The following is a 17,591-nucleotide window of genomic DNA, read 5'->3' on the forward strand; positions in this document are numbered from 1 at the left end:
TTACTTTTACTTTCCACAATTATAATTTTTTTGTTATAATTGAAAGTAAATACACTAGTATGTTAATCCAAGACACTTGATTGTGATCCTATACTACATAGGTTTTATACCTTAACTATTATCAAGTGTATACCTCGTTGTTGTATTGTCTCGACTTTGTCCATAGACGATTACACCTGGTATCAGATTTATAGGTTGAAAACGAAAATATTGTGGTGTACTTGGGTACCCTCGTCATTTCAAGGTTTTGTCCATATAGATTGCCGAGCGAAAAAGTTGGTGGTGTACTTGGTACCCTCTCATTTTCAGTTACATCGAAACAATTTAAAGGTCCTAAATTTATTCTTTAAATTTGAAGTTTAAAGATAATTCGAAGAATCCCTTTGAATGAAAATTACCAAAAAGTATTGACAGAATCAAGAAGTAGGCTACAAAATTCAAATACTAAAAGCTCGCCGAAACTCTCCTCGGTGGACGAATTTGGATTCCAGCCTCAAACCTTGTTAAAAGAAACAATTGGGAATTTAGTAATGAGGCTAGCGATATCAAAAAAATAATGCAGTTATTAAAGAAATTCAACCTCCTTATAATTCAAGGACAAGATTTGATGTCTATGTAGGAAAACCAATTGAAAGATTAGTTAGTCCATATCCCGGTGAGTTCTTCGGTAGTATTGTGCGAGTTCTTCAAGGTCACCGGACATTATCAGTTAATGGCATTGAAAGTACCATCTCCGATCTGAATTTAGGTAGCAATAGTGAATTAATATAAGATATTAAGGCTAAAGGTTCGAAGGAATTGGTTGTGAGCATAATTCCTCGGGATGGTGATCAGGTTGTTATTGGCGGACGTCTCATTAAATCTAAGGATAATTAGGACTAGATTTGTGCCGGGATATGCATGGGCTTAGTTGCCAGTATTACCTTTTTAAATGTGTGACTCCTGAAAAATTACAGTTACCCGTACTTTTTGTTAATTACTCAGCTATACCAGTTTGAATACTAAATCAGGTTGATACAATAAAACAGGTGCATGAGAAGTAAAACCCGATGAGCATCAATAGGGAATGACCGAAGAAGACAAATCATATATACATGTAATAACGTTAAGCAATTCACAGAGAATCAGAGATATATATATTTAATTAAAAAAACCTAAAAATATGTTAACCCAATAAGTTAATCTTGAAAAATTCTACAATCAAACCAGAGCCCTAAATTTGGATCTGAAATCAATTTTAAATGAGAATCTAGCTAAAAACTCAACTTTCGTCGTTGATCAAATTGACTGGTAAAGAAACAAAATTTAATACCAAAAACAAAGTTACCGGTAAAGAAAAAATAATAATATGAAATGCAAAATTATCACATGCCTGATACATAGCACGGACAGAAAACTAGTACTTAAATTTCTAATGTTTCTTAAAGTTTACATTGTCAAGCTCGTCATCTTTTCATAAGTATGTTGATTTTTTATGTTTGTTTAGTCTTGTAACATTTGTTTACGTCCCCGCTTTTTTTTTTTTTTGCCACTTGGACGATATGCACCGGTTTGGTGGGTAGTGTCTTGTAACCTTTGTTCATCAAATTATTATTTTCTAGAATTCTTGCTACTACGAAATATTTTTTGTTTGACATACATAGAGGACTTCGACTTTCTCTGTTTATCAAATCAACCAGCGATGATCTTATCTATTTTTATTAAAGTATGATTTGCAACTTATTGTACGACCGAAGGGAGTTCTTCTATGTGATTTACAATGGGGACTAAAAATGTAATAGACCGCTACGATTTTTCTTTTTGCTTTTTAATCGATTCAATTGTACTCCCTCCGTTCTTTTTTAATAGGCCAGTTTTGTTTTTAGCGAAATTTAAGGAAATTAAGAGAACTAATCATTGAAAGTGGTCCTCATGACACTTGTCAATAAAAGAAGTGAAGTGAAATGGTCCCCATGACACTTGTTAGCAAAAGAAGTAAAGTGAAGTGGTCCACATGACACTTGTCATCAAAAGAAGTTAAGAGAAAAGTGGTCCCAAAAAATAAAATAACATTTGACTTTCCCAATTAGGAAACTGGCATATTTTTTTGAAACTTTTATTTATAGAAACTGGCCTATTAAAAAAGAACGGAGGGAGTACATGAATTGATCCTTTTCCCTAAAATTGATTCAATAATCACTGAGTTATAATCATCAACTATAACTAAGCACCGTAAAATCGATCAATGCTTCAAAAGAAAAAAAGTTCAAATCAAATCGATCAAAATTCGAGTTGGTGGTCAATAATTTCGACCTAAAAACCTTGAGAAAATCGTGGTCTAATCTAATTTATAACGGTTTCATTTCATTCAATTCGATCAAAATTTATCATCTTTTCATAAAATTGATCCGATAATAAGAGATTTGGGGTCGCCAACTATATTTTAACTCCATCAAATCAAATGAATTCCATCAATTCACCTTCAATTACTTCAAACTAAAACAAAAAATTGAAAAAGAGTGGCTTACGACAAGTGTGATACAAAGCCAAATTAGGAAGGGATATATACATTCCCAATTTATTTGCGTCACAAAATAGAGAATCATAATTAAAATTGAATTGGATAAAATTCGATTGAATCGTCGGTTGGCCGTCCCGCTGTGCGCGGTAGTCTAGTGAATTAGGTGAAACATCTAATGAAGCTACGGATTCATATAGAGCAAAGACCTAAACTTTTTCCGTCGAGAAATTTGATATCATCAATTTCGACCATATAGACCGAACACTATCGGGTCAAAGCAAATACCTTTTTTTTTGTTGTGGACAAAAACTATGAGCTGATTATACTTTCATTTGATTATTATATTACTAATAGCATGACATTAAATGATTATTATATTACTAATAGCATGACATTAAATGATTATTATATTACTAATAGCATAACATTAAATTATTGAAATCTGAATTAGTTTTCTCAACTTTCTTGACCCTCTTTATCCAAATACTGATATAATAATTATTATTAGAACATCAGGTAATGGAGATCATATCTCATGTTGCTAGATTCTTCTCGAAAAAGATGTGCTTATTCAGTTTGACTGAATTTGGGAATTTTGATACTCGGAAAAAAGGTTATCCACACATTTCCTTGAATTTTCTATCGATTCATTTCAGCATTTCTTTTTACCGAAAGAAAGGTAAGAATTTTTTTGGTTCAATGATGGTAGTTGGTAGTAAGGGACTTAACTCATCAATGCAAGTCAGAAGACTCGGAACTTACAGATGGAGCTGGTCAAGAATCGTTACCAAGACTAATTAGAGGTGGATCGGTATCGACAATTTGAGCCCGTCGCGTATCATTACGAAGAGATTTCCGAACCTTTGACAGGTCTGAAACCACAGATTTCCTTGGGACTGAAAGCTACAGAGTCCATTCTACTTTAACTTCATTCATGTAAATAACAAAGAGAAAAAGTTAGAAGTGGGAGGGGTCTCTTGACCTAAGCACCAATCATGGATGATTATGAATAATAGGAGGAAGAAAGGGATCAATTATTATTGATACAATCAGTAATATGACGAAGAAAGGCATCAAAATCAACTATTATTATTGTTATTATCGATAGGATCCGTTGAAACATCGACAATGTACATGTCATTTCATGTCATTTCTGTCCTTGTTCTTTTTACTCGATTCTTCTTAATATTTGGTTTGACTGAGATCCTTATAGAAAAGAATAGAGATGTAATATTGAACAGTAAACCAAGAAATTTCTTCTACAAATACCAGAATTTTCAGTCAAGTACTACTATGAATAGTGACTGAATCAAATAATTCTCCCAAAATTCATGTTACTGTGTGTACAAGAAACTCAAAGGAGTATCTGAGAGATACAATATGCTGAGGTAAAAGAAAAGAAAAAAGAGGTAAAACTCCAATAACTAGGTATACCTTACATAAAATAGATGATGTTCTCTCAGAAATCAAATTCTCCATTAGCCTGCAATGTTCAATAACAAAACGAAATCAGAACTTCTGTTTCAAAAATGTATCAAGTAAACTTCAGAAGAATCTTTTCAAGTCGAGTTGATTGAAAGGGCAGAAACTGCATCGTTAAACGCATCGCATTTCCTAATAGCAATTTCCATGGCCTTGGCCTTGCTTGTTACTGAACTAGCCAAATAACCCACAAGTTGTTTGGACTCATTTGCTGTTCGTTTAGGGTCATTCAAAAAGTTTTTCATATGACACCTAAAACGTTTGACGTTTCTCCCCTTTAAAAGCATCAAGTTATGATCAGACAAGACATGAAACGAACTACGTATAGAGCAGTTGAAGGGAGAAGTAAATGCACCTTTGTAAACAAGATATCTCTGTCGTTCAAATGCACTATGCCATCCTTGAGAATACATTTCCATTTGCTCTTGGTTCTACTTACCTGTAAGAAATTACAGTACAATTTCTAAGCTTATTAACTAAAACTTGAAAAGCTAAAAGCTACATGTAATTCCAACATGACGACGTTACATTTCCTGGCTCATCCAATGACGGATTACAAAAATCAGTTTACCTTTTCAAACTGAGCCAATACCAAATGACTTATGCTAGGCTCTTCATCTTCCTGGTCCAGATCATCCAACTCGTCATCATCATCTTCATTCAAAGGTGGCTCCTCATCCTCTTCTCCTTCTGGTTTTCCTAGCTTAGGGGTTCCCACATCTGGTGTGTTAACAGGATCTGCAACATGAGAATCTTACTGGGTTATACTTTTTCTGATTTGAATTCTCATTAAGACCCGTAATGCACCACTTCAGATGGTATCACCACAGAGCGAATTAAAAACCAATAACAACAGATAATTAGCAGTTTACCATAACTTGATGGCGTATTGTAGTCTTCAACACGTACACCCTATCCACCATATTAATTGGAAATGAAACGATATCATTATTTGAACGCACATATAATTACAAGTCTACTACAACATTAAACTAAAAACTATTCAAAGGTGCTTTTGCTTACATTGTCGTAAACATCATCAAAGCCGTCATGCTGGGGAATGGTTAAAGCACCTTGCCTCCTCTTAATTAACGAAGCAATTGCAACATCAGCATTTTGTCTCTCTTGATGTTTTGAGCTGCCATGAACTTTTTTCAGTGAATTCTCTGTAGCAGGAACCTGCATTACCGAAAGAGTGCGAAACTGTTTTAGTAACTAAAACTGAAAATCTGATACAAAGTTATAGAAGTAGTACCGATTGCATGGACATCACACATTAGCTGAATCAAAAATGAAGAATAGTTCATAATACATAACAGTAATTCACCAAAACATTTCAGTTGAGATTCTCCCCATCATTCTTTTTTCCCGACGGATGCATCATTCTCATAGCCTCTTGTAAAACACCTTCACACTATCACCACAGACGATGACCAGATATGGCAAGAATGTATTTTGTGGCAGATGCTTATTATAGCCTAATTACGACTTGTTACCCAAATATTGACTACTAGCTTTGTTATCGTTATCGATATGTTATCTTTTAGAAGAAAACAATTGGCGGTACATAAAGAGAGCAAGTCAGGTTGACGTCGGCCGAAGTCAAGCTTCTTTTTTCTCATTATTCTGAGGTTTGTGTTCATTAATTTCAGGTACTTTTGCTCGCATTTATTGGTTTCGGAGTTCGATTTCATGATTGGTTGGTTAGTTCTGTTGTTTTCATCCACTTTTTTGAAAGGGCTATTTAAGTATAAGTGAATCTAGGGTTTCTAAATCAGACCTAATTTGAATTTTCGAAAGTTGATGTTTCTGCTTTACATTCTGCTGTTCTGCTGGGTAAAAGAGGTGATGATGATCCATTGATTTCGCTTCATGATGATTTAATTGATGAATCTCTCTCTGAATGGAGATTTAGCCTTATTGGTAGGTTGGATTTTCAGAAAGTGAAATTTGAGGGTGCTGGAATGTTGAAGGAACCACGAAAACTTAAGGACAGTTATCTATTGGTGCCACTGGGTTAAGGATTTTTCGGTATTAAGCTTGATAACGAAGAAGATAAGGATTATGTATGGAATGAAAGAACATGGAAGGTGGGGTATCAAATTGTGTATTTGTGATTGGGAGCCAAACTTTAAACTAGAGAATCAAAGGATTTCTACTGTTTTCATTTGGGTGAGGCTACCTGATCTGAGCTTGGAATACTGGGATGAGAAAGTGGTTATAGCTATTGGGAAAGGAGTTAGAAGATCTGTTCAGGTTGATGATGTAACTTTGAAAAATAATTTTTGGTTTCTCTGCTAATATTAATGGAGGTAGACTTTACAAAACCTATTCCGGATAAGATATGGGTAGAATCAAAATGGAAGGCTTCTACCAACATGTAGAAATTCCTAAAATCCCAAAATTCTGCAACCATTGTCGTATTGTGGGAGATATGGTATCTGAATGTAGAGCCATAAGAGAAGTCATCTAAAAGAGTACCAGATGTTGAAATGGCTGCTAATGATGTTAACCTGATCAATGTTAGATAGAGAAAAGGAAAGAATAGGATAAAGAGGTTCATGATGATGCTTTAGGAGCAGGTGAATATGCAGAGGATTCATCTTGATGCTGTAGTAGGTAGTAATAGACAGATCCCTAAGGATATTGCTGTTGATAATGGGAAGAATAAGTCTACTACAGTTGAACTTGTGGGAGCAGGACCAAATTTCTGGGGTGGCTGGTAATGTTGGTTATAAGTTTGGTGTATTTGTTACTTGTTAGTGAAGATGAGAGTTCTGATGACAAGGATATGCTTATACCATCCAATCAAAGGAAGTAAATGATTATGTGATTGTACAAGTGTGTGCAAGACCTATGAATTAATCCTCAAGGGAACAAGCTTCAGTTTACTTTCGTAATATGTATCTAGTATGAACGAAGGAAAACAGAAACCTACCCTAGATTCACCCACTCTTAAAAGACAAAACTGGCTTCCTCAAATTTTCGAGTCTAGAATATACTGTACTTACGAATCTAGTAAAATTCAACAACGTGATCAAACTATAAAACAAGATCGCAAGCGAAAGCAAGTAAGGTTTTCATAATTAAATTTCTTTGTTTACTTTGGCGCTATAATGTCACTGACACTGAACTTATTTTGCAAATACCTTCGGAGTTCACCAAAGATGCATACACAAAATGGCAATAGCAAAAAAGCAAATTAATGTCTGACCTTTTCTTGAAGCAAACAATCTGAAGAAACATCTGCTGACCCATCTTGCTGAGGAATATATCCAGGTGAAGGACAATCAACCTTTGACCTTTTCCCTGGAGGCATGAAGAAATCCTGAACAAGAAGAAAACAGTAACTTCCCCAATGTCCAACACGTTGGTTCTAGTTCTTTTACAGCAAATCAGGAAACATAATTGCTACGAAAAAGCTGACATGGCAATCACCTTGATGGGAGGTGGTGCCTGAGATATTCCTCCCTCCTCCCTGACTTCCTCATATGCTGAGAGAAAAAAACGAATATCACTTGAAATGGAAGACAAGTGTGCCATGTGGTTTTGTCTAGTTACATCATTGAGCATATTAAGGGGCTGCTACAAACTAATCATTATGGAGAAAATGGTGGGCAGCAAACTTGAGAGTTTATAATATGACTCCACTGGTGAAAGCAATTACTGTCCACACGAGATAGCCATGGTTTAAATGGTTTCGAACCCCCAGACATGTACTTGCATATGAGCAATAATATGAGCAGTAAGGTGTGCTGTTGTGTTAGGTGGAGATTTTAAGCAGGGACTAGGACAATGAAATGAAGGATTTATGTTGCTCTTTTTTTGAATTAGATGTGTTGGTTACAAAGAGAAATAAGACGATTTATAACTGTAAATGCTCCTGCTCCTACATAGTATTTTTGGCAAATTACGTGTGCTGCAATGATAGTATAACATCATTTCTACCCAGAAACAACTTACCAACATTGACGTCAACACCAAGAGGCCTCTGATTTGACGCTGGAGATTGTTCTTGCTGCAAAAGGGAAAGATAATTCAATAATGAATATGATAGAACTACACACTGTACACTCCCTTACTTTCATCATTCACCTTTGGACGAGGGGTTACCGTAATCTATCTGAAGCACAGGCAGACGGAAGTGCTAAAAGCATATACTAATTTCAAAAAATGCTATCTTACAAACATCGAAAGAAGTAGTACCACGTAGGAAGTAGGCTTTCCAGCTACAACGGTTCCTGTATTAGGAGTTGTGACACATTCACTTTGACCTGAAGGGTAGTAATGATATGATCCGGGCTCACCAGGCAAAGGAGTCTGAACCGGAGTCTCTACTAAAGGTGTCTGGAAAAAAGATACAATCAGAGTAGTGCTGGAGTAGACTGCCATGTATTTGAACAAAATCCTTCACTAGAAAACAGTTTTCAACATTTTAGAGCAAACCAACAATCATACCGGTGGAAAGAGCATGTCCGCAGTTGGAGTTTCATATTCTTCAGTGGCTTCATACGGTACATTCAGATCATGTACAGGGGTTGGAACACCGGGTCCTCTAGGAGCTCTATCAGTTTGACCTTGTATAACCCCACATTGCATCATTTTTAACTCCCATAGCTGGTGAGCAAGATTGGTGTATTAGAAGGCATTAAGAATCATAGCCCAATTAAGAAACAATTAATGATCCAACAGGTTTTGAGTTGAAGGTGAAGCGTATCAAGTATATATCAGAATGCAAACATGAACAAGTATATTACTGCAGCTGAACTCAAATATTGACAAATGTACACATCTGACGTATTATCACAAAGCATCTGATTCTTGTTCCAAATTGTAAGGAATAGCTAGACTGGTAAACATATATCCTGTATATAGATGAAACCTAAAGAAATCTGAAGTTACTAAGTGACATAATGTGCAGGTAACCAAGGCTGCTCCGTGGACATAGAATCAAATTTAAGCAAGAATCAATGAACTTCACAAACAATACAATCTTAAAAGAATAGGGAACGATCTAAAACACTTTAACCAATAACATCAAGGAGCCCTAAAAAAGTACCCAAGTTAGGTTCAGTTCCTTAAAAACTATCTTTCCTCTTTCCCGTATTATATAATCCTTTATAAGGATTGAATAGTACAATCCCCTACCAATGATTGAAAAAGGTCAAGCTCAGAATAATATCTTCGAACAAGTTCATCATTATATAAGTTTTTTCTTTCTTCCTCTTCTCAAACCCATTCAAAATACACATCAACACTCTAATTCGCAAATACAGACAACGCAAACCCCTTTACTAATTACCCATAACAGTGTGAACCTGACGAAATCAAATATTTAAACCCTAATTTGAAAGGAAAAAAAAAAACAAAACCTAGTTCTTAATCAAAGATACATACAGTTAAAGATTAGGGGAAAATGATTTTGAAAGCAAGAGAAGAAAAGAAGTTACCGCTTGAAGGTCATTGAGAACAGAATCATCAACCCCTTCAGTAATAAACTCTTCTCTCAACTTACTAACAACAGCATCAACTACATGAACATAAACCGTGGAAACAGTTGGATTCGACATCTCATGAAATTTCAAGATTTAAGTAATCCCTAGACCCTAATTTGTAAATTGCAGATCCAACGATGTTCTTTTGATTTCACAGTTAGGGTTCGTATAATGCTTGGATATGTTTCTTCTCTTCCGAGTTAGAGCTCGAGTTAGAGCTAGAGAGGAGAGAGAGGAAAAAAAAGAAAAGAAAGAGAGGAGATTAAAAAAGAAATGTAAAGACAAGATTTCAAAGAGTGTTGTATATAAATAGGTTTGCATTGACAGGAGGGAAAATGATCTCGAACGCTGAATTTAGGAACACACACCTACTGATAAAAAAAAAGGTGGGGCCTAGTATCTGTCACCGCCTTATGGCGAACTGTGGCTGGGTAATTCTCCAGAATGTGGGTATCTTTATGCTGGGTTTGCCGGGGATTTGACCGTTTTCAGGAATTTATAATTTTTGGGATTATAAATTCTGGGTGGGATTCATATAAACTTTTGGTGTGTTTGGTAACTCAATTAAAATTTCTAGGATTTATAGAGTTTTCTTGTATTAAAGTCTTTGTATCGTTTGACATTACTCTCAAATCTTAAAATTGCATATATATGAGATTTAGAGTTAAAAAAAAGTGGGTCCATAAATTCCTTAATAAGTTTCCCAGCAAATCTTACGAGGAAAGGGTCGGACTCCATACGGAGGATTTGATGGAAAACTAAATCCCGTAGGAAACGTGATTTCAAGAATTCGGGCAACTGGACCCATAAATTCCGCCTATAAAATTCTACATCCAAACCCACCATTAGTTTTTTCTTAGGGAATTACATTTCAATTTAAGATAGTCAAGACACAAATACGATATTAAGAAGCCAAAGAGCCATAAACTGGTATCAATTTTTGTATAGACAATAGTAAAGAATGATGGTGTGATTCGGATTCCGACCATTTAAACTGATTACTTTTTCTTTATTAAGAAATGCTTCAAAGGGAAAGGAGTACTTTTCCCTAATATCGTAGACCCAAACAAACTCATATCCCCTAAATCCTTCGTGTTGAACGAATCTAAAACGATTTCGAGTAATTTCGACCATAAAGATTTTATTTTATTGCTATTAGAGTGAAGAAAACATCATTGTAAAATAAAGAAAAAAGCACCGGCAGAAATGTGTCAATAGACAAAAAACAAAAAAAACAACGAAACAACTAATACTCGTAAAAACTAAAAATCTTTGGTCAGAAAGGACAAGATCTGAGTAAGCCGATGATGGAGGCTCTAGTGTTTTCTTTTTTCTTGTTTTGAATAGAGCAGGGAGAAAAGGGAGAATTGATCCCTAAGTTCACAAATTTGAGTCAATCTTATTCTATTTTTACAAACAACTCAATATGTAAGAAGACCTAAATACATTTCCATAATTAACACGACAAAACCATTGCCTCGTATTAATTCTTCCTTCAAGATACAATCTTCTCTTGTATGAACTGTTTTTTTTTGCTCTTTTTACCTTTCCACTAGTCTAAATTACGTACATAAAAATGATTGGAAAACTACGAAAAACCATACAACCTTAAAATGGAAACATAAAAACTTCAATTAAAACTACTATTATTCGAAGAAATCGAAAGGGAACTTGGGAAAAGCAAATCGGGATAGTTTTTTGAAAAAGCTGGGGAAAAATTAATTTGAACCAATTAAAGAAGAAAATCTTGTAACACCCGCATTTTTTTCATGAAACACATGCTCAAAGACGCGTCATTGAATGATGAAGTTTTATCTCAAGCTTATGTTGAGCGTTCAGGACATGTTGGCTAAGAACTAGAATTACGCCACTATAGTGCAACACGTAGGTTGGATGCGGACCAAGAGCAAAATTGCACCACTATGTTGGAATTTGCATGTTGAGCATTGGTTGAGAATTGAAATTGCATCAATATGGTGCAATATTCGTTGTCACAGAATAAAGTGTCCTAGGTACATGACCAGCCACTCCCTATTTCCAATTTCTATAAATGTTAATAAAACGTATATAGAGAAAGGGTGTAGGTTGAAGGTGCATTAAGCAGAGATGCATCCTTAGGCTATAAAGCTTGGCCGGTAAAACATGTATGGTGGTATGATGTGAAAGCATCAATATGACGCGTTTCTTACTCGAGAGAGCTTCATGACGCATCTGTTACAGCACTGCTCGGTCGAACTCGCAAACGTTGCTATCTCAAGCCTGCTGTCAAGTTTAGTTGCCAAAACTGTAAGTCTTGATTTCTGGTCTACTTATAGCTAAGTATCGGATTAGGATAGAAAGTGTAGTTGAGCATTAGATTTCACGGTGTTCATCGATTGAAGACGAAGAACTACTAAGGGGAGCTTGTGGAACTTCATCAACAAAAGGTATGTGAAGACTTGAACTCATCTATCACTCAAAAGTCTATCTACTCTATCTCCTATTTGAGACAAAAGTCGTCTAGCTATGTAGACTTCGATTATACACATTTGATATTTTCAGCTAGTTTAACTCGCTTACATATTTCTCGAAATATGTGTTGGCAAGCTTTAGCTTTAACCAAATTCATCTTATATTCTTGACGAAAGTCAAAAGATGATCATGTGAAAATCGCCTTGTAACATCTTACCTGATTTGTGTGAGACAGTCATTTGATGTAGACTCGGAATGTTTCGTATTGATCATTCGATCACTTGAAAATTGCTTCGAAGCTAATAGTTTGTGTGAGACAGCTATTGTCGTCTTCTAAAAATGTTTCAATGATTGAAATGGAAGTTTAGAACAAATAACCATGATTGGATATAGCACAATATGCGTACTGTTGCAAGTTATTCCAAGTCAGGGAACCATAGTATGCATACCCGTATGCGTACTGGTAGGTTAATGAAAGTTCGGGAACTTAGTATGCATACTGGTATGCGTACTGGCGTGAGTTTCGAGTTTCGGAAATTCAACTGAGTCTGGAAGGTATGCGTACCCGTTCGCATACTGGTGAACTCAAACTTAGTCCGGCCACTTAGGTATGCGTACGCGTTTGCATACTTGAGTAGGTTATGTTCTAAAATCGGTTTGTTCACGAACTAATACATTTATATATTAAGGAACACAATCATTTGCAAACCGCGGCTATAATATTCATGAATTGATTCGAGTGAATCATAATCGATTTTGCTTCAATTGTGTCTTGTATACTTCTATGAGAATATAAACAATTGAACAACTCTAGAACTAGTTTCATTTGAGTCATTTGAACTAGTTATGGTTAAGATGAATAAGGTTGATATGAAAGTGTTCATATGGCTAACTTCGGTTAACTATTGTTGAGCCAACAAGGTCTACACGTTTAGGTACGGTTACTCATATCTAAATGAAGTCACTTTTCATTTGTGTGTAACAACCTAAGTTCGATCTAACGGTTGAAAGATATTAGCTTGAGTCTAATCAGGTTTTCATTTAACGGTAAATGTTGAATGCTTTGTTACCAAGGTAACATTGATTGCAAACCCTGATTTGAAGACTATATAAGGTAGAACTCTAGCACTGTGAAACCTAATCCCCACATCTCTTGTGTGATACTAGTTGCGACTAGAATCGATTCTCCTTTAACCTTAGCTAGGTTTTTTCCAAAACCCTGTAGGTTAACGACTTAAATACTTCATTGGGATTGTGTAGCCAGACCCAACTATTTCTCTGTAGTTGCATGTTCTGATCTTGTTGTTTTCTATCGTATTGAGTACTATCTTCTCTAAGATTTGCTCGAGATTTAATCTCCGATAGGAAAGATAAAAAGTAGTCACAAACATCTTCGTCTCATCGTTTGTGATTACACAATATCTTGTTTCGCTACCATACGATTAAGATTATTGTGAGGTGATTGATATTACTAGGCTGTTCCTCGGGAATATAAGTTCGGTGTATCAATTGGTTCATGTTCACCTTGATTTATCAAAAGACGAAACAAAACTCTTAGGTATTTTTGTGGGAGACAGATTTATCTATTCAATAAACTTTTCTGTGTGAGACAGATTGGTTTATCAAGTCTTCGACTTTGGGTCGTAGCAACTCTTAGTTGTGGGTGAGATCAGCTAAGGGAATCAAGTGCGTAGAGTCCTGCTGGGATTCAGAGGCGTAAGGAACGCGACTGTACCTTGATCAGTGTGAGATTGGTTAGGGATCAACTACATTCTAGTCCGAAGTTAACTTGGAGTAGGCTAGTGTCTGTAGCGGCTTAATAAAATGTGGTATTCAAATCTGGACTAGGTCCTGGGGTTTTTATGCATTTGCGGTTTCCTCGTTAACTAAACTTCTGGTGTCTGTGTTATTTATTTTCCGCATTATATTTGTTTATATAATTAAAATATCACAGGTTGTGCGTATTTCAATCAATTAGATAATCCAACCCTTGGTTGTTGATTAAATTGATTGACACTTGGATATTGGTTTTTGATACCGTCCAAGTTTTTTCTTGTATTAATCAGGCTCACGGATTTCTATCTGTTTGATTTGTTGATTACATCAAGAAACATTGATATAACTCTTAGATATATTTCTTGATTGAGATCGCTTTATTAGTTGGTGCTCTCAGAATTATATTGGAGTTAGTCCATACAGATTGCTAAGCGAAATATTGGGTGTGGTTGTTAGACCCCCACGTTTTCAATTGGTATCAGAGCAGGCAAACATGTTTATGACCTTATAAGTCTATGTTTGTAGCGATCTGACTCTATGGACAGTAATGTTATCTCGATAAATGCACCACCAGATCCAGGGATTTCAGAATTACCTTCCATGACTGATTTAATTAAAATCCTTAGAAGAAATTCTATTTATACCTCCACTAGGTTTAAAATCCCTAGAAGTGTTTTCATGGCTTGAAAAAAGGGCTTGAGAGCTTATCCCTTGTCGTTGAGTTTTATCTCCAGAAAGAGCAAGAATCTCTTGATAAGCTAAATCAAGTTATGATGAATAATGTTTATGTTGAGGTTGATATTGATATTCTTATCAGTAAGGATAATCCTTCTCCTTTCTGTGTCCCAGACAAACTGGATGTAATACGAGAAGTATCTGAACCTCATCTATCAGTCAGTTTCATCTCTGAATTTGACTCAGTTCATCAGTCAAACCTTGATACACCTTCTCAAGATAATGGTATTATGCTCATTTGTGAGAAAGTCATGATGTCTTTTTTTATCAAAAGAGTTTCCCTGTGCAGTACTGAACATTATCCGCAGAGACTATATGCTATAAGTTGCAAACAAAGAAATCCGGAACACAAATTATCTTGTGTTTTTTTTAAGTTCTTTGAAAAACTTGTAAAAACAGTCATTTGGGTTTCTCTCAATACTGGAAGTTGTAAGAGTTGTTGGTAAGAAACTCTCTCTTGGCGTCATGATGTGCAAGGATGTTCTTCTGTTGTATTCACAATGAGTTGCTCATTAAAAGGTTGTTGAGCTTTGCTCCAATTCTCCATTTCATATCTTGTTTAATAGCAATTCATAAAACAAACGAGCCCTTGTCACACACGTATGGTTCACATACCATGAACTCGTATTCTTTGTGTGTTTGAACCGCGTTCCAAAACGAACTTAATCGGTTCGGGTTCCACCGTTTGGCACCTAAAAAGAGAAAGATTTCTCTTCATTCAACTCGCCTCTTCTTCTTCACAGTTCGAGTGCGAAAAAAATAAATAAACTCAAACAGTTCGTGTACCTTTGATCTCCATAACCTCAATTCTCAATCATTTTTGGCGTTCTTGGTATCATTGGAATCACAACAAGAAATTACTCCACGGGTTGGTCCTTGTTTCTCTTTTCATTGTATTTCCGGAGTTTCACCATCAAAGTTGGTTCGTGAATCAAGAGAAGTTTTTTTTTCTAAGGGTCAAGAACGCTTTAATCATCGTTTCGGAGCGCTACTATTTCTAACAGTTCAAGTATCCGAGTAAGTTCTTCTTCTGCCTTTGTGTTTCTCTTTTCAAACAATTACATATATGAAGAGGACTAGTCATGGTGGGAGATCAAGTGGTCAAGCTGGTGATAATACTTACGATGATCCCAGTATTCGTGCTAGGTTTGTTAACCCTGCTGATCGTGACCTCTATCTGGAGTATAAGAAGAAACAACCTATTTTTAAAAGATACTTTAATGCTTCTGAAATTGAGGTAGAGAACCTGATTAATTTTTTCAAAAATCACACATGGGGTTTAATTCACAAACCAATGAGAACTGCTCGCATTGATATGACTGCACAATTTTATGTAAATATTCATGATCCAGACCCGGCCAATTGCATGTTCAAGACTATTGTATGAGATAAAATTTTCTCTGTGGATCGTCATGTTATTGCATACCTGTTGAATGTGACTCATATTGGTAGTGTCTGATTTCCTCCTCCTGAGAATGAAAGGTTGACTACAGTAATGTCAAATTGTCTACTTCATAGAGACGTATCTCGGAGAGATGGCAAAATTCATGTTCATGGTGCTGAGTTGTTTCTCAAAGTTGCTCGGAAACTGATTGTAGCCAACATGATGCCGAACACTATTGACAAAATGCAATGAACCAGGTCTCTTGCTGAATTGGTCTGTTACATTGTTGAAGGGAGAGACACTGATTTCTGTGGACTTATTGTTAATCAGATGATAAGTGTGAAACAGAGCTCAAGAAAAACTCCAGGCTTTCCTTGTCTCATTTCAAGGATTTGCAGTCATTTTGGCATCACTCCTTTTGGCTCCGATCTTGGAGGACCAAAATTCCTAACCATGTTAAGCATCGAAAAGATGAAGCAACCTTCAACTAGAATCTCAACAAGTACTTCTGCAACTGAAAACTCTGAACTTTTACGTCTTCAGCATGAAGTTGGGTGCATGGGAGATCAGTTGGAGTATGCTGAAGCAGAACATGCAGATCTGATTGAAAAAATTGATGAAATTGTTATTGCTTATTATGAGATGATTGATTAATCTCTGTATTTGCAATCTTTGTTGCTTGGTTTGTCTGTTGAACTTCTTATGTTGAACCTAATTAACTGTTATCTTTTAATAGTTGTAATAATTTTAATGATATTTTAGCCTTGAATGATTTTTCTTTCAATTAAATTGCTAAATGTGTTAAGTCCATAAGAAGTACAGATAAACATGTCAAAAGTTAAGCCTATTATGTCATTATGCAAATATTGATGGAAGATAGGATGCACTTTTGATGCAAAGATTAAGTCTATTATATGTCTTTATGAAAATATTGATGAAAAATAGAATGAATCTTTGAATATTCCACAGTATTGATTTCCCTGATCCACTTCTACGTGAAAGTACTGTGCGGCTCCGTAAGTTCTCTTATGTTGAGCATTTCCGATTAAATTAATCATGGGTTCTCTTGTGGTTAATTCAGTTGAGTTTTCTGGATACAAATTCACGTCTCATGTAATTTTTTAATGTCCAAAGAAATCCTTCTTTTCTTGTAAAAGTAAAGTCGCTCTTGTTGTTCCTTCGGAAATGACATTTTATGGGGGAGAGTTCTTAATTGAACTTGTGCTTAATTGCCAAATCTTTGTGGGGAGTGCGGCTGTGGAATATTGTAGGAGTTTTCTTTTATCTTTATAAACTCCTTGATGAATACACTAAGTTTCGACTATGTGAAATCATCGAAACAAAGTTGATATGTTCTCTTTTAGTCATGAAGTATCTCTATGAGAATTTCATTATGATCCCACTAGTTTTCGTACCTTTGCCAATTTATATTGACAAAAAGGGGGAGAATTAATGTGTAGTTCACACTACAATTACACATGGTTTACGGATCATTATGTAAGGGGGGAGTGGTTTTCATGTGAGATGAAGTATTGACTAAGGGGGAGTGATACATATCACCATAGTATTATTGTCAAAGTTGTGATACAATTGGACTTTGATGTTGTGTAATGATACTATGACACTGTATAACAATGATTGAGAGCTACTGTTTTCTCATTGTTATAGCTACGAATATTCAACAACTATGATGTTGAGTTGAAGACGTTCAGAATCATTGGAGTACTTGGAAGTGACGAAGATTTCGAGTAATGTTTAAGAACCAAGG

At 35.6% G+C, this 17,591-nt stretch overlaps 1 protein-coding gene across 1 annotated transcript; it reads right to left on the reverse strand.

Annotated features, from left to right (window-relative positions):
- Positions 1 to 3,733: 3,733 nt before the first annotated feature.
- Positions 3,734 to 9,769, reverse strand: LOC113316989 (transcription initiation factor IIA subunit 1-like). The gene is made up of 11 exons (XM_026565143.1): positions 9,433 to 9,769; positions 8,441 to 8,599; positions 8,189 to 8,329; positions 7,946 to 8,000; positions 7,421 to 7,476; positions 7,197 to 7,310; positions 5,006 to 5,161; positions 4,855 to 4,894; positions 4,554 to 4,720; positions 4,338 to 4,421; positions 3,734 to 3,983 (listed from the first exon to the last, which is right to left on the reverse strand). Exons 1-11 carry the CDS (start codon positions 9,550 to 9,552, stop codon positions 3,960 to 3,962), a joined length of 1,116 nt encoding a protein of 371 aa, XP_026420928.1. The 5' UTR covers positions 9,553 to 9,769; the 3' UTR covers positions 3,734 to 3,959.
- Between the last annotated feature and the right edge of the window lie 7,822 nt (positions 9,770 to 17,591).

The sequence above is a fragment of the Papaver somniferum genome, chromosome 10 (assembly GCF_003573695.1).
Source record: "Papaver somniferum cultivar HN1 chromosome 10, ASM357369v1, whole genome shotgun sequence".
NCBI classification, from domain to species: Eukaryota; Viridiplantae; Streptophyta; class Magnoliopsida; order Ranunculales; family Papaveraceae; genus Papaver; species Papaver somniferum.